Source organism: Aedes aegypti, chromosome 1 (assembly GCF_002204515.2).
Source record: "Aedes aegypti strain LVP_AGWG chromosome 1, AaegL5.0 Primary Assembly, whole genome shotgun sequence".
Taxonomy (NCBI): Eukaryota; Metazoa; Arthropoda; class Insecta; order Diptera; family Culicidae; genus Aedes; species Aedes aegypti.
In genome coordinates this window covers 281,359,610-281,384,723 of record NC_035107.1, presented here as the reverse complement: position 1 = coordinate 281,384,723, position 25,114 = coordinate 281,359,610, and the positions used below count along the sequence as shown (strand labels likewise).

The window sequence follows — 25,114 nt, the reverse complement described above, 5'->3', positions numbered from 1 at the left end:
TCTCCTCTATGACCGTTTTCGAGCAGCCATTCCAAGGTGAATGATTGAAAAAAATGTTAAATAATTCAATCGATAATATTTCGCTTGTGTTTTCAACAAATTGAAATCTATTAGCGCTAACAGCAAGAGTTCAATCATTCCGTTGCGATACATATAAACAAGTTCTATTTTATGCCGCCTTTACCGAGCAAAAAGTCAAAACCCCGAAAACCGGAAAAATCGTGTGCACAGTGGTAGCTCGAGTCTTTTCGCATTCGGGTTTCAATAAACGTTGGGAAGAAGAAGATTACAGTTTTGAAGAGCCATGACATTTTTTTGTTTTGAACTGTCAAGGTTTGCTTTGGATTATGATGGTCGTGTAGAAAGATGTGAATGTAGAGGCGGTAAATGTTGGCTACAGTACATTTCCCATCCGTGGTCTAGAGAGTCGAACTTCTTTACATAATCCTTTACTTTCCTGTCTTCTTTCTCAGAATTTACAATTTTTGGCCCAAAATTAAGATGTTTTTTTAGATCGCTGAGTGAAGTAATCCTAATAATTGAACATTTCGATGTAGAAAACATAAAAAAAACCTGGCATCCCTGAATAAAAAATCGTACCTAGGGGTACAACAACACATTGATTATTATACCTACAACGGGTCCTTGGATGTACCGCATGCAGAACAGAAGATTATCGTCATTCCTTCAAAATATTTAGTCAACATTTTTTTTCGATCCCTCCTAAAATAATAAAGGTTCCCTTTTAGGAAGTAACTAAGCTCCAAACAATACACCCACCCACGATCGCCATCCATATCGCTTTCCATAAAAATTTCCTTTTCCCCATTTTTCACCTTCCGAGCGCTAAATTATCGTTCCGGGTGGATTTATTTGCCATTTTTCATTTGTACTAAGCTGGGAAAAACAAAACCGGAGCAAGATGGAAAAAGCAAACAGACCAATTCTGGTCCAGATTCTCGTCGTTCCTGGCTCCCACCGACATTGGAATATGGAAACTGTGCGCCAAAAATCGTGGGAAAACACCGGAAATAAATCATCACTCGCAGCAACAACAATGAGTCGACCCCGAGTAGCACTTTGGGGTGGTTTTTTCCAGCGACCTTTTTAGCTGTACCCGTTTCGGATACTTTCACGATCCACCAAGAAATGGTGGACCAAATCAGAGGTGGACGAAAAAAAGGCTTCGGTGAAAAATGTACTTTCAAATCTTATCCATTTGGCAAAATTTTCCGGTTATTGTTTTTGTTGCTCAAGGGTGAAGGAAATACAGTTTTTCAGTGAAATAATTTTACAAATATTTAAGGGATGAAATTCCTAAATACTATAACTCTTTCGAACCCAGACAAGGCTAATCCAAGATTATGAAATGGAGAAATTAATATTCATGACCAGGGATGCCAAGTCAATTTTTAAAAATCTGGAAGATTTTGAAAATTTGTCTGAAAAAGACTGGATTGCTTCTGTCATATGGTCGGCGTTAAGACAGAGGGGACCAAGTACAAAACTTGTAAAAATTAGATTATTCTTTCATTACATGCGAAATTACATTACCTCCATTTCACTTTTATCAGATTTGATGAAAGATGTAAACTGCAAAAGATATGTAATAAATTTACTTTGGATGATCAATAAAAATCGATAAAAGTGTGCAGTCAGAGTGGACCAAGTGCTTATTACCACAACAGCGAAAATGATCAGCGCGCTGAGGAATGCGAGGAAATGAAAAACATTTCAAGAGATTTGTCAGATTTTTCGACACTGAATGATTCTCCTACCTATCCATCAATAGAAATTTATAAAAATTACTTAATTCGATGCATTTGATTTTGATTTTTGACTATTTACCATATTTGGATGGATGGATGTCCACCACAGACAGAGCGGACCAAGTATCAAAAAGCACTAAACTGATTGATTATTGCATTTTTTGAGTTAATTTCAGAGTCCGATAGAAGCTAATGGTAGTTCGATGGTGTATGTATGGAAGGTGCTAGAACCCGCTTATTGGAACAGTATATTTTGGTCGGTATGCAAGATTTTCAGTTGGTCCACTCTGACTGAACACATATTTGGATATTTCTAGTCTTCAATGCACTGACCCTGCAAAACCTTATTTTTCAAGCTATCGTAATGCCACTGATTTCGTTATTGACGATATGGATTATTGAAGATTTTACGATACTGGTGTCGAAGGGTCTTGATAATCTGCTTATCTTAGAGATATGCACCCATTTTGATCATGCAAGCATTAAATGATTGTTATTTTCTTAGAAATTGTTCAGTCAGAGTGAACCAACTCACTGAAAGGTGGTCTTTGGTTCAGTCAGAGTGGACCAAGTATACACATAGTCCATCAAAAATCGTTCTATCAGAGGTTTGGATTATGATTTTTCATGATTATCACTTCACATTAAATTGTTTGAAAGTAGCACAAAGATGTGTAGAAATATTGAACCAAAATTTAAACGAGTTCAAAAATTACACTGCGGAACACGTTTTTGTCTCCAGCACCAAAATACCGCTATTCACTTAATTAAGGGTTGCTGAATCCATTGTAGTTTTCAGAAATTTCATAGCACGTCTAGTTTTTGAGATATTGGGTGTTGAAAATGCAAAAAATGACTATTTCAGTCAACTTGCATGCAAGTTTACCAGCTTGTAAGGTAATATATTGGCTTAATTTGCCACAGAATTCAAACTTTATGTGTATAACAATACTTATCATCAAAGTTTGTATTACTTTTGATACAGAAAAGTTATTTTTTGATGGTTTAGAGAATTGTTGTATTTTGCCATATAGAAGAAACGAAGAATTTTGTATGGAGACTGCAATCATGTTGAAAAAATCGGTTTAATCGAAATTTAATCGCGCAATTTCAATCAAATTATGTCTGAAATGAAAGTTCAAGTTCTATTTTGCATGTTTGGTGGATTAGATTACAAAAAAGTATGATAAATTGTACTCTAAATTTCATGTAAACATTAATAAAATCAGTGTTTTATACAACTTTGACGACCTGTAGCTAAAAATTGTGACGTGCTGGAACATTTCTGAGAATGGCACAAGATTCAGCAATCCCAAATCTACTAGAGACACATAATTTGATCCTTGAGACACGCAAAAATGTCATTTTTGTTACGCTGTGTTACAGAGCGTTACACTTCAAACCCATTTTTCTCAAAATATAAAAAATGTCACTTGGTCCACTCTGACTTAACGCCGACCATGGCTCCATCCCATTACCCCGAACGCCATTACCCCGAACGCCATTACCCCGAACGCCACTACCCCGAATGGGTCACTACCCCGAAAGCCATTACCCAGAATGGGTCATTACCCCGAACGCCACTACCCCGAATGAGCCATTACCCCGAATAGTATGAGATATAGTGCAGTATCTTATTTTGCGGGCAAAAATGCGTCTCTAATGAAAACTGGAAATTAATGGCGCGTAAAATTCGTCGGTAAAATATTCATCATATATTTTCCCTTCTTTTAAATGTCAGTTATTTTTTCAAAATATCTTGTTGGCAACTAGCTTCCTCTCATTCTTTCTGAGACAGTGCCTGTTTATCAGCTCAGTAGGCCCTTTCGTAGTTCAAGGGTTCATTCACAAATTTCATAACGCCAAAAATTGCCATTTTTGACACCTACCCACCCCCTCATACCATTTTTTGTATGGAAATTCTACGTATTGTGTATGGGCTGTAACATTTTGAAGACAACCACCCACAACATTTTTTGCCTCCTTCAGGGTTATGAAATTTGTGAACAGGCTTTTTATAAAATAAGCTTTTTATTGACTGAGAGCATTCCTTGTCAATTTACCATTCTTGTACATGTGCCTCTATGCCCAGGGACGCCAAGGAAATGTTCAATGCATATGATCCACCACCGGAGGAATTCGAACCCGTAACCCTCTATATGGTCTTGCTGAACAGCTGCGTGATCACCGGTATTTGGACTTCTTGGTGGTGTTCATATTTCAATTTTGTTTTTAAACAAATATTTTCCTTTCTTATGAATATAGGTTGTGCCATATCATCACGTTGTTATAATGATCATTCACGTCATAGTTGCAAACATTTCACCAGATGATTGCCCTTCTTTCTTAAATAGGCTGTTCTTTCAAGTATTCGTTTGATAAGCTAGTCACTAGTATTTCCACATAGAACAGCTTTTTTAAAGGAATATATCCTGAAGGCATTCACTAAAGTGAATCCTGCTATAATTCTAATAAAAAATTTTCCCTTCTTTTATCTTTTTGTATTAAAACAGACAGGTCTCTTATGGATTTGCTCACCACTTTTCTGTCATCATAATTTCTTCATTGTCTTGAATCAAAAAAATATATTTGTGGTTATCTCATCGAAATTCTAAACTAATGATCCCACAAATCAACGAAAGTTTTTACTGTAGCGGCAATCAGAGGCCGCCGTTTTTTCTACCATGTACAAGTGTATGGCGGCATCCACAAATTACGTAACGCTCGAAGTGGGGGGCTCGAGCGTTACGACCCATACCAAAATTTTAAAATTTTCATACAAAAAGCGTTACGGAGGGGGGGAGGGGGTCAAAAATTCCCAATTTTAGCGTTACGTAATAAATGGACGCCGCCTATTAACGTTTCCTAGCTATAGCGGAACGATTGTCTATCAGGTTGGTCTTTAAGCGTGTTCCATAGAACAACACTTGCAGTGACTATCGCAGGGTGATCTTCCATTGCCATCGTTAACGAAACAAAATCTTTACGGAGATCTTAATGCTAGTAGCCTGACACCTACAAAAATGAGTAAAAGAAGTGGGTATCGATTTCCAATAAGAGACTTTACTACATCCTAATTTTGTGCATATTATAGCTATCCTTTTCATAATAAATTCACCCTTCTTTTTTGAATAGGCTGTTCTTCAGAGCATTGCAATGTGGCTGTGCGAATCTTACGAAAATTAGAGGACAAATCCAAAGAAAACTTAGTATGAAAAAAAAATTGTTTAAAAACTAGCTGCTTTTTTATCTTCTGATATTTGAAAAATACATAGTTGAGCCAAACTCGTTAAATACTCATAAGGAATCGTACAATTATCTCCCCACTTTCTAACTAGAATAAGTCGCAAAATGTTATGCATTCGGGGTAATGGCGTTCGGGGTAGTGACCCATTCGGGGTAGTGGCGTTCGGGGTAATGACCCATTCGGGGTAATGGCTTTCGGGGTAATGGCGTTCGGGGTAGTGGCATTCGGGGTAGTGGCGTTCGGGGTAGTGTCATAGAGTCCCGACCATATATGGAGAACCTTACAAATTATTTACAAAACCTTACAAATTCGTTAAAAATTTTATCTGGATCTTCCAGATTTTTGTAAAAAGGAGCCTCAAAAATCTGGAATATTCCAAACAAAACTGGAAGGTAGGCAGCGCTGTTCATGACAGGAAAAAATTATTAAACCATGAATGAAAGCGGAAGAATGAAACTGCTAATTGACTAAGTAATTTTAACTTCTTATACAAATTTTAAGGCATATTTCCGAATATTTTCACACCACAGACAAACAGACACGCGTAACATTAGAGAAACGAGGTGAAAACATTGTTGCAAAAATACGAACATGAATATATCTATGTAACACAAAGAATTTCGAAATTTCTATCCAAATCCAATCCAATCCAAATCCAATCCAAATCCAATCCAAAGCCAATCCAAATCCAATCCAAATCCAATCCAAATCCAATCCAAATCCAATCCAAATCCAATCCAAATCCAATCCAAATCCAATCCAAATCCAATCCAAATCCAATCCAAATCCAATCCAAATCCAATCCAAATCCAATCCAAATCCAATCCAAATCCAATCCAAATCCAATCCAAATCCAATCCAAATCCAATCCAAATCCAATCCAAATCCAATCCAAATCCAATCCAAATCCAATCCAAATCCAATCCAAATCCAATCCAAATCCAATCCAAATCCAATCCAAATCCAATCCAAATCCAATCCAAATCCAATCCAAATCCAATCCAAATCCAATCCAAATCCAATCCAAATCCAATCCAAATCCAATCCAAATCCAATCCAAATCCAATCCAAATCCAATCCAAATCCAATCCAAATCCAATCCAAATCCAATCCAAATCCAATCCAAATCCAATCCAAATCCAATCCAAATCCAATCCAAATCCAATCCAAATCCAATCCAAATCCAATCCAAATCCAATCCAAATCCAATCCAAATCCAATCCAAATCCAATCCAAATCCAAATCCAATCCAAATCCAATCCAAATCCAATCCAAATCCAATCCAAATCCAATCCAAATCCAATCCAAATCCAATCCAAATCCAATCCAAATCCAATCCAAATCCAATCCAAATCCAATCCAAATCCAATCCAAATCCAATCCAAATCCAATCCAAATCCAATCCAAATCCAATCCAATCCAAATCCAATCCAAATCCAATCCAAATCCAATCCAAATCCAATCCAAATCCAATCCAAATCCAATCCAAATCCAATCCAAATCCAATCCAAATCCAATCCAAATCCAATCCAAATCCAATCCAAATCCAATCCAAATCCAATCCAAATCCAATCCAAATCCAATCCAATCCAAATCCAATCCAAATGAAAAAGCCTTATATACAACAACTGCAATTTTGCTGGCCTGACAGTGGAACAGTGGAAAATGCTGACGCAAAGCATAATAACATTTCAAATTTTACTTCCCTTCATTTATCCTCCATTTAGAAAAAAAAAAAAACATCCATCGACTGTCCAACTGAACTTGAGCGAGTCGGTCCGCAAGCTGCGGTGCGGAATAGACCGGAATTGAATTAATCAATTTTACGAGTTTTACCCCGGGGATAAATTGACCGAAATTTAATTGCGTTTTTCCGAGGGAGAACTTTTCCGCCCTGAACTGAACTGAGTGGATTGGCCTGTTTTACCCCTAGATAGAACCAGGCACAATCGTAACCTGATGTGAAATCTAATCAGCTTGGGATTTGTTTTGCGCTCGGATTGGATCGATGAGAATTAATGGTGGAGTTTGAAATAGTTGTTGTATCACATAAAATTTGATCGTGCGAAGGTGGACTCGTTAGCACTTCCGAAAATCTCTGAAAAGTTCATTAGTTTTAATCACACGGAATCACTGCTAACATTCTCAAAAGTTTACCGGGTGAGCCGGCCACTTTTGTCGGGCACGTGTCCGGACTGCCAACAAAAAAAAACTTCTTCGAAAATGGCGATTAATGGTACAAATTTTTCTGACAGGTGTGCTGCTGCGAAATTGTTATTGCCCGAGCAGTCGTCTGAAAGTCCCGTCCGAAATGAGTGTGCACAAATCGTTTAAGGTCGCCGCAGGATATTTGTGTTTCGAAATTCTTTTTTTATTTCTCACTGGGAAGGGTAAGAAACGATTTCGCACGTGGAGGGAATGACTTTCCATTATGGAGCTTCTTAAGCATTTGGAAAAGTTTAGTGCGGCACCTGATTTGTCAGAAAAGCTTTCAGGATTATATCGCTGCCGGATTTGATTAAACGATGTCTCCCAAAAAGGTCATAATCGTGAAAGGTTAATGTTACCTTACAAATGGTTATTTTCAATCAAATTAGTTTATTTTATGTTCTTTTTGTCTATTTGTTCTGTCTGCTCTGTCTCAGTTCTGTCTCTTCTGTCTGCTTTGTCTGCTTTCTCTGCTCTGCCTCTTCTGTCTCAGTTCTGTCTCAGTTCTGTCTCAGTTCTGTCTCAGTTCTGTCTCAGTTCTGTCTCAGTTCTGTCTCAGTTCTGTCTCAGTTCTGTCTCAGTTCGTTCTCAGTTCGTTCTCAGTTCTGTCTCAGTTCTGTCTCAGTTCTGTCTCAGTTCTGTCTTTTCTGTCTCAGTTCGTTCTCAGTTCTGTCTCAGTTCTGTCTCGATTCTGTCTCAGTTCAGTCTCTGTTCTGTCTCAGTTCTCTCTTAGTTCGGTCTTGATTCTGTCTCAGTTCTGTCTTAGTTCTGTTTCAGTTCTGTCTCTTCTGTCTCTTCTGTCTCTCCTGTCTCTTCTGTCTCTTCTCTCTCAGTTCTGTCTCAGTTCTGTCCCAGTTCTGTCTCAGTTCTGTCTCAGTTCTGTCTCAGTTCTGTCTCAGTTCTGTCTCAGTTCTGTCTCAGTTCTGTCTCAGTTCGTTCTCAGTTTTGTCTCAGTTCTGTCTCAGTTCTGTCTCAGTTCTGTCTCAGTTCTGTCTCAGTTCTTTTTCAGTTCTGTCTCAGTTCTGTCTCAGTTCTGTCTCAGTTCTGTCTCAGTTTGTTCTCAGTTCTGTCTCAGTTCTGTCTCAGTTCTGTCTCAGTTCTATCTCAGTTCTGTCTCAGTTCTGCCTCAGTTCTGTCTCACTTCTGTCTCACTTCTGTCTCTCAGTTCTGTCTCAGTTCTGTCTCAGTTCTGTCTCAGTTCTGTCTCAGTTCTGTCTCAGTTCTGTCTCAGTTCTGTCTCAGTTCTGTCTCAGTTCTGTCTCAGATCTATCTCAGTTCTGTCTCAGTTCTGTCTCAGTTCTGTCTCAGTCCTGTCTCAGCTCTGTTTCTCAGCTCTATCTCAGTTCTATCTCAGTTCTGTCTCAGTTCTGTCTCAGTTCTGTCTCAGTTTTGTCTCAGTTCTGTCTATTCTGTGTATTCTGTCTCATCTGTCTCTTCTGTCTCTTCTGTCTCTTCTGTCTCTTCTGTCTCTTCTGTCTCTTCTGTCTCTTCTGTCTCTTCTGTCTCTTCTGTCTCTTCTGTCTCGTCTGTCTCTTTTGTCTCTTCTGTCTCTTCTGTCTCTTCTGTCTCTTCTGTCTCAGTTCTGTCTCAGTTCTGTCTCAGTTCTGTCTCAGTTCTGTCTCAATTCTGTCTCAGTTCTGTCTCAGTTCTGTCTCAGTTCTATCTCAGTTCTGTCTCAGTTCTGTCTCAGTTCTGTCTCAGTTCTGTCTCAGTTCTGTCTCAGTTCTGACTCAGTTCTGTCTCAGTTCTGTCTCAATTCTGTCTCAGTTCTGTCTCAGTTCTGTCTCAATTCTGTCTCAGTTCTGTCTCAGTTCTGTCTTAGTTCTGTTTCTCAGTTCTATCTCAGTTCTATCTCATTTCTGTCTCAGTTCTATCTCAGTGCTGTCTCAGTTCTGTGTCTCAGTTCTATCTCAATTCTGTCTCTTCTGTTCCTTCTGTCTTTCTGTTCCTTCCGTCTCTTCTGTCAATTCTTTTTACACTGCTTGTTCGTTCGTTTGTTCTCAATTATTGAACCAACCAAGTTTACTTTGAATCTAGTTTTAAATATATTGTTGCATATATCTACCAGCTATGTTTTCCCACTCTGAGATCCCAAACCTGTGTCAAAAGAACGATTAACTTAAGTGATTTTTCTCCCTCTTAAAACGCACTAAACGCACACTAAACTGACCGCTCGAAGTGTTCACTTTTGCCCTGGCCGACAATGGCCAGTCAAAATGTGTGCTGGTCTGTTGTGGTTTTCATCGTGCGAAAAAAAAATGGAAGCGTTTCCCTCAAGTCAGCAAACATTTCCCACAGCACCGTGCTCCGTAAGAACGCGGCTGTGCTTTCAGCGAGAATGGGAGTGTTGTGGGGTAAATATTTGCTAACTGAGTTAGTGCGAACCTGACAGGGATTCGGTGCTTCAAGTTTCGCCATAGATGAGCCGAACCGTCAAAGATGGACAAGGGGCCGAAGGTTTGTGTGAAGACAGCACACCCGTTTCGTCCAACCCCCCAAATGGATGTGGCAATAATGATGCAGCATTTTGAGGGATGGGAAATCTGACGAAGCGAAAGAAACGACTAGTAGATTTTGCTTCTTGCTACATTTTTTTCTTCGTTGAGCTGGGTCAAGTTGGGGTTTTGGCAGACGAATGACAGACGATTTTCTCTTGATTTGATTAGACGGAATCGCAACATTTTTTGGATCTAACCGCAGTCGTCATGTTGGCCCCAGTGACTGATGATCAATCAACTTAATCAAAAGTGACAACTTCTATTTGGGAAAGTTTGATGTTTATGGGATTGTTCCTTTGAGGGATGTGTGCTCAGGAACTGTGTTTATGTTGAACCTTCTGGTTTTGGATAACAATAGAAGAAAATAGTCACTTTACAATTACAGAACGATATACTTTTTGTCTACGTTACGTTACTTTAAATAAGGATTTCAAAGAGAAGCAACCATACTGTATATTGTGTGGACGATTTCAGTCATTGGAAAACCATTCATAGTATAATTTCAGTAACAATATAGCTTATTCTGATTATTGTATCGTAGCTGTTAAACTACAACTATACAATATATCTTCCTTCTATGGTAAATGTATCAAATAAAATTGAAAATGCATTTCCGACTTACCTTTGCTGATTTAAAAGAAACTCTACGCTTTGCTCCTGGACTCTTTCTTCTTTCCATAGATTCCTGAAATTCCTCCCAGGATACATACTAGATTTAAAAAAAAGTACAATAATTTAACACAGCATTCTTCCGCATCGAACCATTTTTGTTTTCTTCTTAATGGTCAAGCAATCCTTCGGCAAGACCCCATAGCCAAGGTATACCAAGCGAAAAATGTGGTTTACTCGAGCACGTACTTGTTCACATCCGGGAGGAACTTGTATGGGAGGCCGACGACGACGTGAGCTTCTATTGTGGCTTTTGCATGCGTTATTGTTTGGGATAAAACCATCCAGAAGTGGTTGGAAAATGAGCATCCGTTTCCGTGGTTTTCTGTAAAACGAAATTAAAATGGATGAACTTTTTCAAAGATATAAGGTGCTGGTAGAAATTGGTTCAAATCGAGTACCATGATCGGCAGCCAAATTAACATGCATTTAAAGAAGAGGGACAGTCTGTGTTTAATCAAAATGTTTCCAATAAAATAATTAGACATGAGTAATAGTTCTAACAATTAATAAATATAAACAATGATAAACTATTATTTTGCGATTTTTTCGGCAAATGCTTCTTTTTGGAATTTGTGATTTCTCATTTTAAGTCAATTATTGCTTTTTTGAGAGAATTGTATTAGCTGTTTCTTACAAACTAATGATGGTTATTTTTTCCTAGGGCAGAATCATATTTTTTCTTTCACCAAGATCATGCTTTATGAGTTTGAAAGCAAAAACCGTTCGCTCCCAGGTAGACCAACTGGCATCCTAATAGAAAGATCGTAATCCAGCGCGCGCGAAATTCAATGTTTCCGCATGTTTATTTTTATCTCGGCCATTAATCTCACAGCGCCCACCTGTGCCGCCGGGCACACCAGGAGCATCCAGCTCATCTGCTCAAACTTGATATCTGATTCATTTTTGCTAAAAACGCCCAGAAAATTCAATCGAGTTTGATGGTATCATCGCATTCCTGGATTAATCGCAATGATCCCCATTAATCGGATGGGTTGATTTATTATCAACTTTCAAATGACGACATTTTAACGTGCATCTCTATCTCTATCTACTGTATCTATGGCAGTGTTTCCCAATCATTGAATCATTTTACGATCTAAATAGGCATTGTATTTGGGAAAAATAAATGTACTTTAGAAACATAATAGTTCGAAAGCCAGCTAGGCATCACCAACAGACTGAACCCAATAACGTCCAGTGATTTGTTTTGAGATCAGGAGCCCCGAACGTTCAGTGATCTGTTTTGAAATTAGTTACTTTTACGAATACAGTTAATTTTTTGTATTTTTGTATTGAATACAAAATATTTACTCTTCAAAAAAACGTCAATGAATATTGGAAGAAGGGCCCTGATCAGCCGTACGACGCAATGTAGTCGCGACATGCCCTATTTCAACTGCAGGCTGGATATCCCGAACCCGATCCATCTGACAAGCCAATCGGGCCCTCTGTTACCATATAAGATGGTGTCTCCATCCATGTCCATAGCCTGGATCAATTGCTTCGTATCCCTGGCCCGCCAATTGTTTTTACACTAGGGCATTGAGGGAACCGAAACAATCCTCAATGGGACGGCACTGGGGCTGGTCTACCAAAAACTTTTTACCACCATGACTATGCGTTTCATAAAACCTTTTTCAATATTACACCGATTTTGTAATATAAGGCACCGATTTTGTAATATGAGGCTGGTTTTAGAAACTAAGAAAAAAATTAATTGATAGTAGCCAAAACTTGTCGCAATGTGTTTTAAAATAATAATTTTATTGAATAGTTTTTGGAGTCTCACATCAAAGTGCTATTGAAAGTAAACTATTAAAAGAGAATGCAATAAGCGTGTTTGAAATAAAAAAAAAAACAATGCCGGAGGCACCTGAAGAGTGTTCTATATTCTGGGTATTGCAAAAACTTATAGCAATGCTGACAATAGGCTTCCAATCGCGAAACGCAACATACTGTTAGCCATCTATACTTTGGTAGCGCAACTAGTCAGATGATGAGAGATTTGATTTTTCACGCATCCATCACATGCCGCTGTGGGGAAAAATGTTTTATTGTCCTGATATAAGACGGCTCACATGGAAACAGTTAGGCGGAAAAGGTAGGAATATCCATTCTCTATGTTCTACATACGTTTGTTTTTTATATTATTCCACTACTTTCATAAAAAATGAGATCCGGCTGGTAGGACTAGTTTGAGGTTGGAAAACCAGAATATGTGAGGTTAGTTTCATTGGAACTTTCGCCTGAGCGATTTTTGCACTTGAATAAAACACGTTTCGAAACATTGTCCGCTGCCTCTAAAAATACCATTGGGTAGAGAAATGAATTCTCTACCATTGAATTTTATTCTATTTCATACATTATTTCACTTAAGCGGTGAAAATAAATATTTTGTTCCGAATGTTTTGAAACCATGAATGAGTTTGACATTGCTCTCGTCAACCATCATCATGACGACAGCAGCACACACTGAGGCAAAAATCTCGCATGATTTTCATAAGATCACACTAATGAACGCGTTTTTTATTATTTTTTTGTTGGTTCATAAGACACTTGTGTATTTCATTCTACGAGATTGAGATTCATAAGACAAGTGTAATTTTTTCATAACAATCAATTGTCAATGTCATAAGAACGCTTATGAACCCCATTGCTCATCATTGTGAAGAACCACGTGAGGAAAATTTTCTCATTTCACTATCAGAAATTCAATATGGCTTCCGAAATGGACGTGTTTGCTGATTTGTCGTTGGCTGACTCCGTTTCTAATGCATCAAAGGGTAAATATTTTCTATTTATCATCAATTCCCCTGTAACTAACACTTTCTTTCGAACAGATTAAGGAATTGGATCCAAACAGTAAGATTTGGGAATGAAAATTCAAAACAATTTGTATGACGCGTAAGAAATCACAAACCCCCCTCATCCATTAATCCGCCCCTAACGTAAACCTGCAACAATTCAGGCGTTCTTCACAACTTTTCTCAATAATGTTTCGCTGCTATGATATACTTCTTTGCGTTCAAAATAGGTTAGCCAACTAGAGAAAATCGAATTTTCATCCATTTTGTCGTATCGCAAATCGATTCTAATGCTTACAGTAAAGTGCTTTGATCGAATTGCGGCGTGACAAAATGGATGAAAATTTGATTTTCCCAAGTTGGTTAACCTATTTTTCAACGCGGATTAGTATTATTCATTCATTGAAATTTATAATCTAAAGCTCAAATTACACAAGACAGTCTTATGGAACCAAGAATAGTTCAGAACGTAATTCATAAGACTATCTATGGATTTTGTTATCAAGTCAATGATGGTTCATAAGATCATCTTACGAAATTCCTTCGAAGTGTATTATGGAAACAACATCTGCCGAAAACCATACGATGGTCTTATGAATTTCAAAGATTTTTCTTGTGTCGTAATTCCATAAGCAAATCTTATGACAGTCTTACGTTTGCTTTCCTCAGTGCACCCCACCGGACGAATTGTCGTCTTGGGAGCGAATTGTATTGAGTGAAAGGATGTTGAGGACTGTGCACTGCTTCTTCTCTAGACTGAAATGGATGTAATATTGCAATATCAGAGAAAACTTTCCGTTCTACCGCAGCTGTCACATCACTGATTTGCACTGGTAAATCATCAGTAGGCTTCAATGATACCTTGGATACCGTCTTGATGATTGTTGTTTGTTGGTGTTTTTCATAGCGCTTTCTCTTTCAAGCATACTATGATTGAATTGTTTGCTTCAATGATAGAATGATTTCGAAGCCTGCGGTAGAACTTTGACAGCTGCGGTAGAACTTGGCGGAAAATTTTCTTAATACCCGTAATAATGACAGTTTTACTGAACAAATTGTTGCGTGCTTACTTTGATGAAAATGGTAAATTATGTTGTTTCCAATGCCGTTCGCATCGCAACCGTTTTTTCCCTTGGCAACGCTAGTTACGTTCAAAACCAACACATTCGCTACAAAAACAACTGCTTTAGACGTTTTGTCTCTTCGACGTTTTGTCCCTTTCGACGTTTTAGGATTCGACGTTTTGGGTTTCGACGTTTTGTCTTTCGACGTTTTGTCCTTAAAGCTGTGATTCTAGTGTGACTCCTGGGATTCCAGTGCAGACCATGAAATTCCAGTGTGGATCTTTGGATTCCCGGATGAATAGAGACGTAGTACTCGGGTTCAGATTGGGTACTGCTTCTAGTACTGTATTTGGTCCCTTAGTACTGCAAAAGTACCCAAGTTTGAAAGATCGCAGTACACTTTTTACGGCATTCTAGATTTTTCTCTATTACCTTATGTGCCATAAATTTTTGGGCAACTACAAGGAACATGGAGGTCTTTATTTTGTCTTTGGTTGCAGTGTGGATGCTGATATTTCAGTGTGGATTTTTTGATTCCACTATGAATTGTAGCATGGATCGCAGAATTTCAGTGTCGATCCTGGGATTCCACTGTGGTTCCTGGGATTCTACTGTGGATTCTAGAATTCCAGTGTGGATCCTGGGATTTCAGTGTGGATCATGATATTTCGGTGTGGATGCTTTGATTCCAGAATGGATTCTAAGATTTCAGTATGTATTGTAGCATTTTAGTGTGGATCTTGATATTTCAGTGTGGATCATTTGGCTCATATGTGGGTTGTGGAATTATAGTGTAAATCGTAGGATTTCATTGTGGATCCTGGGATTGTAATGTGGATCACCGAATTTCAGTTAGGTTTCAATTGTGGATTCTAGAATTCTAGTGTGGATCCTGGAACTCCAGTGTGGATCTTGATATTCCAGTGAGGATCATTTGATTACAATGTGGATCCTGGGGTTGAAGTATGGATCGTAGAGTTTCAGTTAACATCTTGGGATTTAAGGGTGGATTGTAGGATTTAAATGTGGATCTTGAGATACCAGTGTGGATCCCAGAACTCCAGTGTGGATTCTGGTATATAATTGTGGGTTTTATGTGGATCGTAGTGTGACAGTGTGGATCTTGGTATTTCAGTGTGGATCCTTGGATTCTAGTGTGGGTATTGGTATTCCAGTGTGAATCCTAGTCTTAGAGTGTAAATTTTGAGATCTCCTTGTAGATCCTGATATTTCTTCCTGGTATATGGTATTTCAGTGTGGATCCTTTAATAACAGTGTGTATCATATGATTAAAGTGTTAATCTTGGAATTTCAGTGTGGATCTTGGAATTAAATTGTAGATACTGAGATTCCAAAATGAATCCTAGTGTTTCAGTGTGGATCCTTTGATAACAGTGCAAATCTTGGGATTAAAGTGTAGATCTGGGGATTTCAGTATGGATTCTGGGATTCCAGTGTAAATCCTAGGATTACAGACAGTAGCGTGGCTAGGGGGGTGCGGTGGGTGCGGTGGGTGCGGTGCGCACCGGGCCCCAGATTTTTAGGGGCCCCAAAATCGTGGGCAAAATTTATACCAGTGAAAATATAGCATACGTTGAACTAACTGTAAACCATGAATGCAAAATCAGATTTAAAGGATGTTTGAATTTATAATTTGTAGGAGCCCCTTCATCAAATAGATATCGGTCCGTATATTTCAAAGACAATTTCAATTTTGCAAAACAGTTTTTTTAATCACCTTACCTTCAAAAATCTACGTTATTTATAAAAATATATCTAAATATAAGGGGGCCTCAAAGAACATGGTTCTATTATTCCAATATTAACTTGTTGATTTGTGTGGTGTCTACTACTTGAAATTGTTCCAACAAAAAATAAAGCGTATGCGAGAATTTATCGCCAATTTCTGTGACAGTACCACGAGAAAACTGAACGATCAACCAATTGTGATGTAAAAACATATGTAACAATCCATGTCTAAGAGAGCTGTCAGAGATCTACTGATAAACATTGAGAACACTTATTTGAGGATTACCCAAAACGCTTATTGGTCAAATTTCTAGAAGTAAATCTGCACATAACTGCATATTTGTAACATTCGATAAAAAAGTAGGCATTGAGTAAATGGGGTACCAAGTTTGTATTTTATTGCAGTATGGGAGGAAACTAAAATTTCAAAAAATCACTAAGAATTCAAAAGTGCTTATTTGAGGTTGAAATTTTGTACAACTCATATCGCATATTGGGTGAATAGTCAGAAAATAATTCTGATAAAATTTTCGTTGCTACTGAATTATGAGGCTCAATGTGACTGTTATGCGGTTGTAATTGCCAATGTGACAAAACAACTTGGTATTTTCTTCGAATTTCCTAGAACAATCCCTCAGATTTCAGTAAGTTGATCGAAAGTATTTTTCATTTTATGACTCTCCCCGGTATTAACTCGAAATTGTCAAAAATGTCGAATGTGACAAATATGCAGTTATGGGCAGTAATCCACACATTCAATATATTTCTTTATTGTTGATTTCTTCTCGAAAACATTTTTATTTAAATTATAGATTTCTTTTCGTTTTTCTTTTCAACAGGTTTGCCACATCTTATTATATTGCATAGTTGTTATCAACTATGCAATATGCTTCGGAATATTACGAGGCATATTGCATAGATTTTTGACTTTTTTTATTTATCTTCAGAGGTATTTAAAGAATCTTCAATTAAATTATACAGCAACTGTTAACATCAGGTCTGTCCATTTTTTTTTAATCGCAGGCCAAATCCCAGTTTCTATTTTGTGGGCTGCTCCATTTTTCAAATACTCGTATATTTGCATGAAATTTAATAAATGTCAGTTAATAAATGCTGCTTAGCATCCTGATGGATATTGAAAGAGTTCTTTTCGAAATCACACAGTATATGTTGAAGAATACCTCACAAATATTGTATCCTGTGATAATAAGGCCCAGAAATTTTTAAGAATTATAAATCGATTCGAAAACCTGCACGTGATCCTTTGAGCCTCATGACCCATGAGATTTTTTTTGCGAAAACATTTAAATGATAATTCTGTTCAAAATTTTAAAAGAATGTGCCTAGGATTCGTTTAAAATCTCTCCCAATAATCATTTCGAAAATCTACCTTGAAATTTTTGAGAATGCTGTCCAGGATCTCTCTATAGCCTCGGCGAAGATCTGAGAAAATTGTATTGAATCCGATGAAAATTCGAGCTACAATAGACAATACAATGCTGTTGAACATTCTGTGACAATTCTGCCCATGTTATTCGCAAAGATCGTGTCCTGAATTCATGGCGAATCCTGTCAAAGATTTTGTGAATGTCGTGTCTATTTTTTATGATTCAGGCAAAGTTTTTTCAAGGCAAAGAGTTTATCAATCCCGGGGCCCAGATAGCCGTAGCGGTAAACGCGCAGCTGTTCAGCAAAACTAAGCTGAGGGTCGCGGGTTCGAATCCCACCGGTCGAGGATCTTTTCGGGTTGGAAATTTTCTCGACTTCCCAGGGCATAGAGTATCTTCGTACCTGCCACACAATATACGCATGCAAAAATTGTCAATCGGCATAGAAAGCTCTCAGTTAATAACTGTGGAAGTGTTCATAAGAACACTAAGCTGATGTGCAGGCTCTGTCCCAGTTGGGATGTTATGCTAGAAAGAAGAAGAAGTTTATCACTCTCCCGAATTATTTAAATTTATTTTCAGGATTCTGACAGAATATTATTCCATTATTCAGTGAAATCAGGTTTGAAAATTTAGCAACAACTTCATTCACTCTTCATTTATCAAATTATAAAGGAAGCCATAGTAAAAAATGTTCTTGTGCCTGCCATAGCTTGAATTGATCAAAATATTTTGATGTGTCCATTCTGGGTAGAGGGGAATAATAAAACTTGTTATTATTTTATTGGAAGTAAAAGGTTAAATAACTGGGAATAATAATAAAATTTTGCAGATGGATTAACATGAAAATAAAAATCGGTCATTCAAATTACAAAATTGGACATTTTCAACCCACTGAATATTTATATGGAGCTGAATAAATCATTTTCAAGCATTTTAAGATGGAATATTTTTTAATCGATAGCTAATGTTATGTGAGTTATTACAGGAGAAATTTCTTGTCAATCTGCTCAGTAATTTCAACTCATATTTTTGTTCAAACAAAATTATTGTGAATTCAGTGATGAAGAAAATAATTTATCATTATTCATTTATATAGGGGAACTTACGTATTCTCGGCAGCTTAAGCCGATGCCGTGCTTCTTTTGTAATTTTCTCGGACATCAGCAGATAAATTCCGTGTTTGTCTATTTACATTTATGCGATGTTCAATACCCTATCGATTCACACCGACAGACTTGTCAAAAAGTTTTTGGAAACGTTTTTACAACGCTGCGAACATCCCTTGTCAGTGTGACTATTGTCGGCAGCCTCATTCTCTTCGGCAACTTTCCCATAACAACTGCTGGTGAATCTCTTCGGCAGCTCCAAATCAGTCGCATTTTGAGGCGTGCTCATTTGAATCGATGGGATCTCCGGCGATATCGTTTGTTTAGTCTCGGAAATTTCGCCAGCGGGAAGCGGGCAGAACAAAGAATCATCTGAATGTTTCCACTGATGTGTTTTGATAGAGAAATACTGTGTATTTGGCGTTTGAAATTTGGTTGCCGATAATAGTCGAATGGTGCCGAGGCCGTAAGTCTCCCTACTTCTTTTGGGGCCCAGATAGCCGTAGCAGTAAACGCGCAGCTATTCAGCATGACCATGCTGAGGATCGTGGGTTCGAATCCCACTGGTCGAGGATCTTTTCGTAAAGGAAATTTTCTCGATTCCCAGGGCATACAAGTATCTTCGTACCTGCCACACGATATTGAGGATTTTGCCCTCTAATAGACTCACACCCAAACAATTTTGTCACGCCAAAATATTCTCCCACCATGTTTGCCATATATTGGATGGCGTCGTAGCTAACAAAACCAATAAGTAACGCACATGTAACGCATTATGTTGGATTGTACATTGAATGCAAGTTGCGTGCTTCTATTAAAGTGCCATAGAAACTGACGTGTGAGTATTTATTTTTCCACGTTCAAAATGTGCATGAGAATCTATTCCTCAACAAAACGAACAATATACACATGCAAAAATGGTCACACGGCAAAGAAAGCTCTCAGTTAATAACTGTGGAAGTGGTCATAAGAACACTAATCTGAGAAGCAGGCTATGTCCTAGTTGGGACGTAACGCCAGAAAGAAGAAAGAAGAAAAAGATTTCTTTCCGGGAGGTGGCGTATTCATCCTGAAGGTTATATTACTTCAAAGATTATCATTCTACCAATAGGGTAACGACTGTTTATTTCGTTCATAACCGCTAGCAGTTGGCGCCAGCGGCAAAAAGTACAGACAACAACCTTTCGAACATTCAGTTTCTTTCACCGGCCGCCGAGCGACGACACTGTTGTTTGTATTCCTCCCACTGATCGCGCTACGCTGGATTCTCAAATTTCTCAAACTTTCAACACAAGCGCATGGAAGAATGGTAGTCGGAGAACTGTCAAAACGTATGGAAAATAATGAAAAACGTAAATTACTTGTAATTAAGAAACTGGATCAAAAATGTAGTGATTAGAAATCAAGTGCAAAGTGAATACATAACTTTTTGTGTTTAGTTCATCTTCCGTGGTGTTTTCTTCGCTTCAGGATTTAGTTTTTACTACCACTGAAAAAGAGCCATCTATTGCCTTTTCAGTTTTGAATATCGCCCTATTGAACGACTGAATCATAAGCATAAGCATTGAGCAACTCATAGTTGCTACTCCGTGATTGACCGGAATAATCAAAATTGTACAGGGAACCAACAGATGCAGCTTGGGAATAGCATACATATTTAATGTACAATTTCGAGAACTCCAATCGTAGTAATGTCAATAACGGCGCCGGCCACGTCCTTACAGTCATCGGGGAAGAAAAGAAATGATAGTGTGACGTCCATTGCTACTAGAGATCGAGATAATCTCTGCATCTCCATGGTTTTCACAGGAAGGAGGATTGTTAGTGGGAGGGTTAGAAAGCTACAAAATCAGGATTCACCTTGGTAAGTGATGCGATTCATGTAGCCTCAATTTGAAAAAAGTTATCTATCTGTCTTCGACAATTTGATTGTCGAACTATTCATAGGTTATTTTTTAGTTATTACGACCAATATATAAAAGAAAATGCTCGTGTAGCTCAAAATATTTAAAACAGGAATAAGGCCTTATGCCGACACTTACAGTGACGAACCATCCATAGTTTGTTTAGTGATTAAATAAATTAAACATTGCCATGATACAAATTTATTTTATCACAACCATGAAAAGAACTGAAATGCGGAATAACAAAAAGGAATGGTTTTGCAAAAAATATAACTAACAACTTCAAATGCTATAAAGTAGAATGATAAAAGTTCTCATCGCATGTCAGAGGATGTTTTCATGGGAAGTTCATCCATTGTAGTTGCCGGAGCTACCCTTTTTCAGCTAGTGAAATGTAAAAGAAACCCAACTTGAATCCTGCTCTTCTTTATCTTGCGAAGGCTTCGATATCGCAAATCTTGACCGATGAGAAACACTTTTTCTTTTCCCAGTTTCAGTTTCTTCAGATTGGAATAGTTGATCTTTTTCCCTGCAAATTTACTGCAAAGATGTTTCACTATCTTTACAAACTTTTTATGTGATAACTATAAATGCTTCTTTAACAAAACTGAAACACCAAGTCACTTATTAATGGCACAATCGTCGGTCGAATATCAGCAAAAACGCTAAAATTATAGAGTGAAAATTCGTGATAGGAACAATTTTGCGACCGGTCGCAAGCGCGGCTTACTGCGATCCTTTTCTACCAATAGGGTAACGACTGTTTATTTCGTTTTTAATCGCTAACAGTTGGCGCCAGCGGCAAAAAGTACAGGCAACAACCTTTCGAACATTCAGTTTCTTTCACCGGCCGCCGAGCGACGACACTGTTGTTTGTATTCCTCCCAATGATCACGCTACGCTGGATTCTCAAATTTCTCAAACTTTCAACACAAGCGCATGGAAGAATGGTAGTCGGAGAACTGTCAAAACGTATGGAAAATAATGAAAAACGTAAATTACTTGCAATTTGGAATATGGATCAAAAAAGTAGTGATTAGAAATCAAGTGTAAAGTGAATACATAACTTTTTGTGTTTAGTTCATCTTACGTACAGCTTTCTTTGCTTCAGGATTTCGTTTTTACTACCACTGAAAAAGAGCCATCTATTGCCTTTTCAGTTTTGAATATCGCCCTATTGAACGACTAAATCAATATATGAACTCAAGTCTCATTCTTTAAATATTCATCTTAATGACATAAGACAAATATCTCTATTTTAGGGGCCCCCGAATTTGACTCCGCACCGGGCCCCGTAAAGTCTAGCTACGCCACTGATTTCAGAATAGAGCCTGGTTTTATAGTGTAGATCCTGGGATTCCTGTGTGGATTCAGGAATTGTAGCAAAGACCGTAAGATTTCGATGTGGATCCTTGGATTGTGGTGTGAAACGCACAATTTCAGTGGATTGCAGCAAGGATCACAGGTTTCCAATGTCGATCCTTAGATTCTCTTGAGGATCCCTGTATTCCAGTGTGGATCATAGAACTCCAGTGTGAATCCTCGTGTTTCAGTATAAAATCTGATATTCCAGTGTGAACCCTGGGATTCCAGTGTGAATGCTGGAATTCCAATATGGATTCTGAGAATCCAGTATGGATTCTGGGAATCCAGTATGGATTCTGGGAATCCAGTATGGATTCTGGGAATCCAGTATGGATTCTGGGAATCCAGTATGGATTCTGGGATTCCAATGTGGATGCTGGGATTCCAGTTAGGATCCTGGGGTTCCAATGTTAATCCTGGTGTAACAGTATAGTTCCTGGTATTCTAATATCCTGGATATTAGAATTCCAGTGTAGATATTGGGATTCCAGTGTTGACTCTGCGTTTCCAGTGTGAATTCCGTGTTTCAGTACGAATCCTGGAATTCCAGTTTAAATCCTGAGAATCCAGGGTGTAGCCAGAGGGGGACAGAGGAGGGCCATTCCCTTTCCCTGGCCGACAGAAGAAAAAAAAATCAAAATTAACAAGTTTACTACAAACATAACTTCTTCTTCTTCTTTCTGGCGTTACGTCCCAACTGGGACAAAGCCTGCTTCTCAGATTAGTGTTCTTATGTGCACTTCCACAGTTATTAACTGAGAGCTTTCTTTGCCGATTGACCATTTTTGCATGTGTATATCGTGTGGCAGGTACGAAGATACTCTATGCCCTGGGAATCGAGAAAATTTCCTTTACGAAAAGATCCTCGACCAGTGGGACTCGAACCCACGACCCTCAGCATGGTCATGCTGAATAGCTGCGCGTTTACCGCTACGGCTATCTGGGCCCCTCTACAAACATAACTATATTGTTTGAATTGTTAAAAGATTGTTTCAGCATTCATGTATTAAATAGCGTCAAAATAACTTAACAAAAATCATTCGAAAGTTTAACAACCATCTGATATAGATGTTGCAAAAAAAATCTAGTATAGAACTCAAAGGGTTTTTGCCAACTATCTGTTAAGTTATCCTAAAATGAATATTCCTAGGTGTTCTTCGAAGAATTTGTCAAGAAATAGAAAAAATTGTTAAGAAATATAGGATCCACATATTTGCCAAATTTCCTTCTCCGATTCCTTTACATTTTCCACTGGATTCTTTAGTTCCATCACGAGAATTCTTCAATCATTCCAGTGTTTATTCAAAATTTCTTTTCTGGGAATACCTCTGATTTCTCCAATAACTGCACAGCAATATCCCAAGATTTTCTGCCAATTATTTATCTACATATATTTTTTGTCATTTCTTCATGGGTACACTCTCGAACTCGGTTGGCAATTATTATAGAAATTATTTCTATTAGCTCTCTTGGGATTCCATGAAAAACTCCATAAAATTCTTCCAAGATTATTAAAAAAAATTTCGCTTTGAAATTTCTCTCAATTTTCTTGATGAACCTTCGACTAACCTAATAGTTCGTTCGAGTTACCTCTTAGAACTCCACGACTCAACCATGAAATTCTTTAAAAAAAAACAAATTTTCCTTCTGTAATTTTTACAGTTTAAGCACCAAACCAGGGATATTAGGCAGGGATTCTTACAGTTATTTACCTTAGATATTTGTTTGGGAATTGTCCTAGGAATTTATTCCAGAATGGTTATTGGGCAGAACATCATTGATGGTTGGAATTTGTTTAGGAATGTCCTCTGTTAAGTACTCTACTATGTTTTTTGTTTATTTTTGAGCATTCATTCTCGTAATATTAAGTAAAAAGGACTTGTGTACACAAATATTCGCCTATATATTTAGGAAATTTCCATAAATTCAAAATATTTGACAGTAATTCTCCAATGATACATTAGGAAATGATTCAGAGATTTTTTCAAAACTTCATCTTATACTTCCTATGCACTTTACTATAATTTATCTGTGAATAACTCTTATTACATAAGCAAAAATTCATCTGCAGAATTCAAAGGAAGTTTTTCAATACATTGCTTTCAAACTGCATTTAAAAGTTTTCGCAAGGGATATTTTTCAAAAAAAAAAACACAATCTAGGAGGAGCTCCCAAAAAAAAATCTGAAGTATTTTGGTATAAATAGTGGAACCCTTTGAGTCAGATTCAAAGGAATTCGAACGCTAAAATTGATCTCGTTTCCATGGCACAATTATTATTTTATTATGTTTTCAAAAACAATTTGAAAATATGTGCTCTAGCAAAGACAGATTCCGAGTAGAAAGGTTGGTAAGCGTATTTTCTGGTTTAAATCCTTGTCTTATATCAATTATCTAGTTCTAGAATGTTGTGATTGTGCAGTGAAACGAAATTCATACTCGAAAAGGACCTACATGCACTCATTCTGTTGCTGCTCATCTGATGTGAAATGGAAAATGTCAGCTTGTTTGAGGCATCAATTGGCCACTGTGCTTTACTCGGTTTTATTTCGAATTAAGAACGAAATTTTGAGCTATGAAGGTGGTTATGATTAAAAACTAAATTATATTCTTCTTTTCAGATTGTTTCTTGCAACGGTGACAGACAAAATAGAGCATCAAAGTCGCTGAAATGGTGTCTCATTTTGATCGTGTTTCGGAGTTACATTACATATAGTTAATTACATTACATATTAAGGTCTTTAATTGCATTACCATCGAGTCAGCTTTTTGTAATGAAAATATATGATCAGCACTAAAATAATTTAAAGAAGTAATTCAAAAACAGAATTCTCAAACTGCGGTTGATTGTCAGGAAACAAAGAGAAGTGGATTAAGGGGAAACATGTTGCTAGGATCTCAAGGATTGCTGACCTGATAAAGCATAACAAACCAGCCAGCTGTCTGATTGTTTTCCAATATGGTGGAATGCCCTATTTGACACATTGAACTACCTCCTTTTTAAATACCTTGGATGGATGTTTTTGATAGTTTGACGTTTCAAGCAAAAAGCATGCAGAAATTGTAAATAATGACCATTTTTGCGTGAAATTCGTCAATGAAATTTTGAAGTCGCTTGCCCCCCTCTGATGGAAATCCTGGCTACGCCCACGGAGTCTAGGTTTCCAGTGTAGATACAGGGAATCCAGTTTTGAAATTGCTAAGTGAAAATGTGTGGTTTCAGTTTGTATTATGTACTTCATTGTGGATCCATGGACGTCACCCTCTCATCATTGCCCATCGTTCACCTTATTAACGGTCGATTTAAAACTGCGGTAGGTAGCCAATCCGCCACCTGC

The 25,114-nt window shown here is 37.7% G+C and overlaps 1 protein-coding gene across 1 annotated transcript in view; it reads right to left on the bottom strand.

Moving 5' to 3' along the window:
* Nucleotides 1-25,114, bottom strand: part of LOC110674157 — a 75,333-nt gene that overhangs the window by 9,742 nt on the left and 40,477 nt on the right. Inside the window, exons 2-3 of the mRNA XM_021837982.1 lie at nucleotides 10,581-10,716; nucleotides 10,345-10,431 (exon numbers count right to left, since the gene is read on the bottom strand). Of these exons, the coding sequence (XP_021693674.1) occupies nucleotides 10,345-10,431; nucleotides 10,581-10,675 (182 nt within the window). The 5' untranslated portion in view covers nucleotides 10,676-10,716. The remainder of the gene's footprint in view (nucleotides 1-10,344; nucleotides 10,432-10,580; nucleotides 10,717-25,114) is intronic.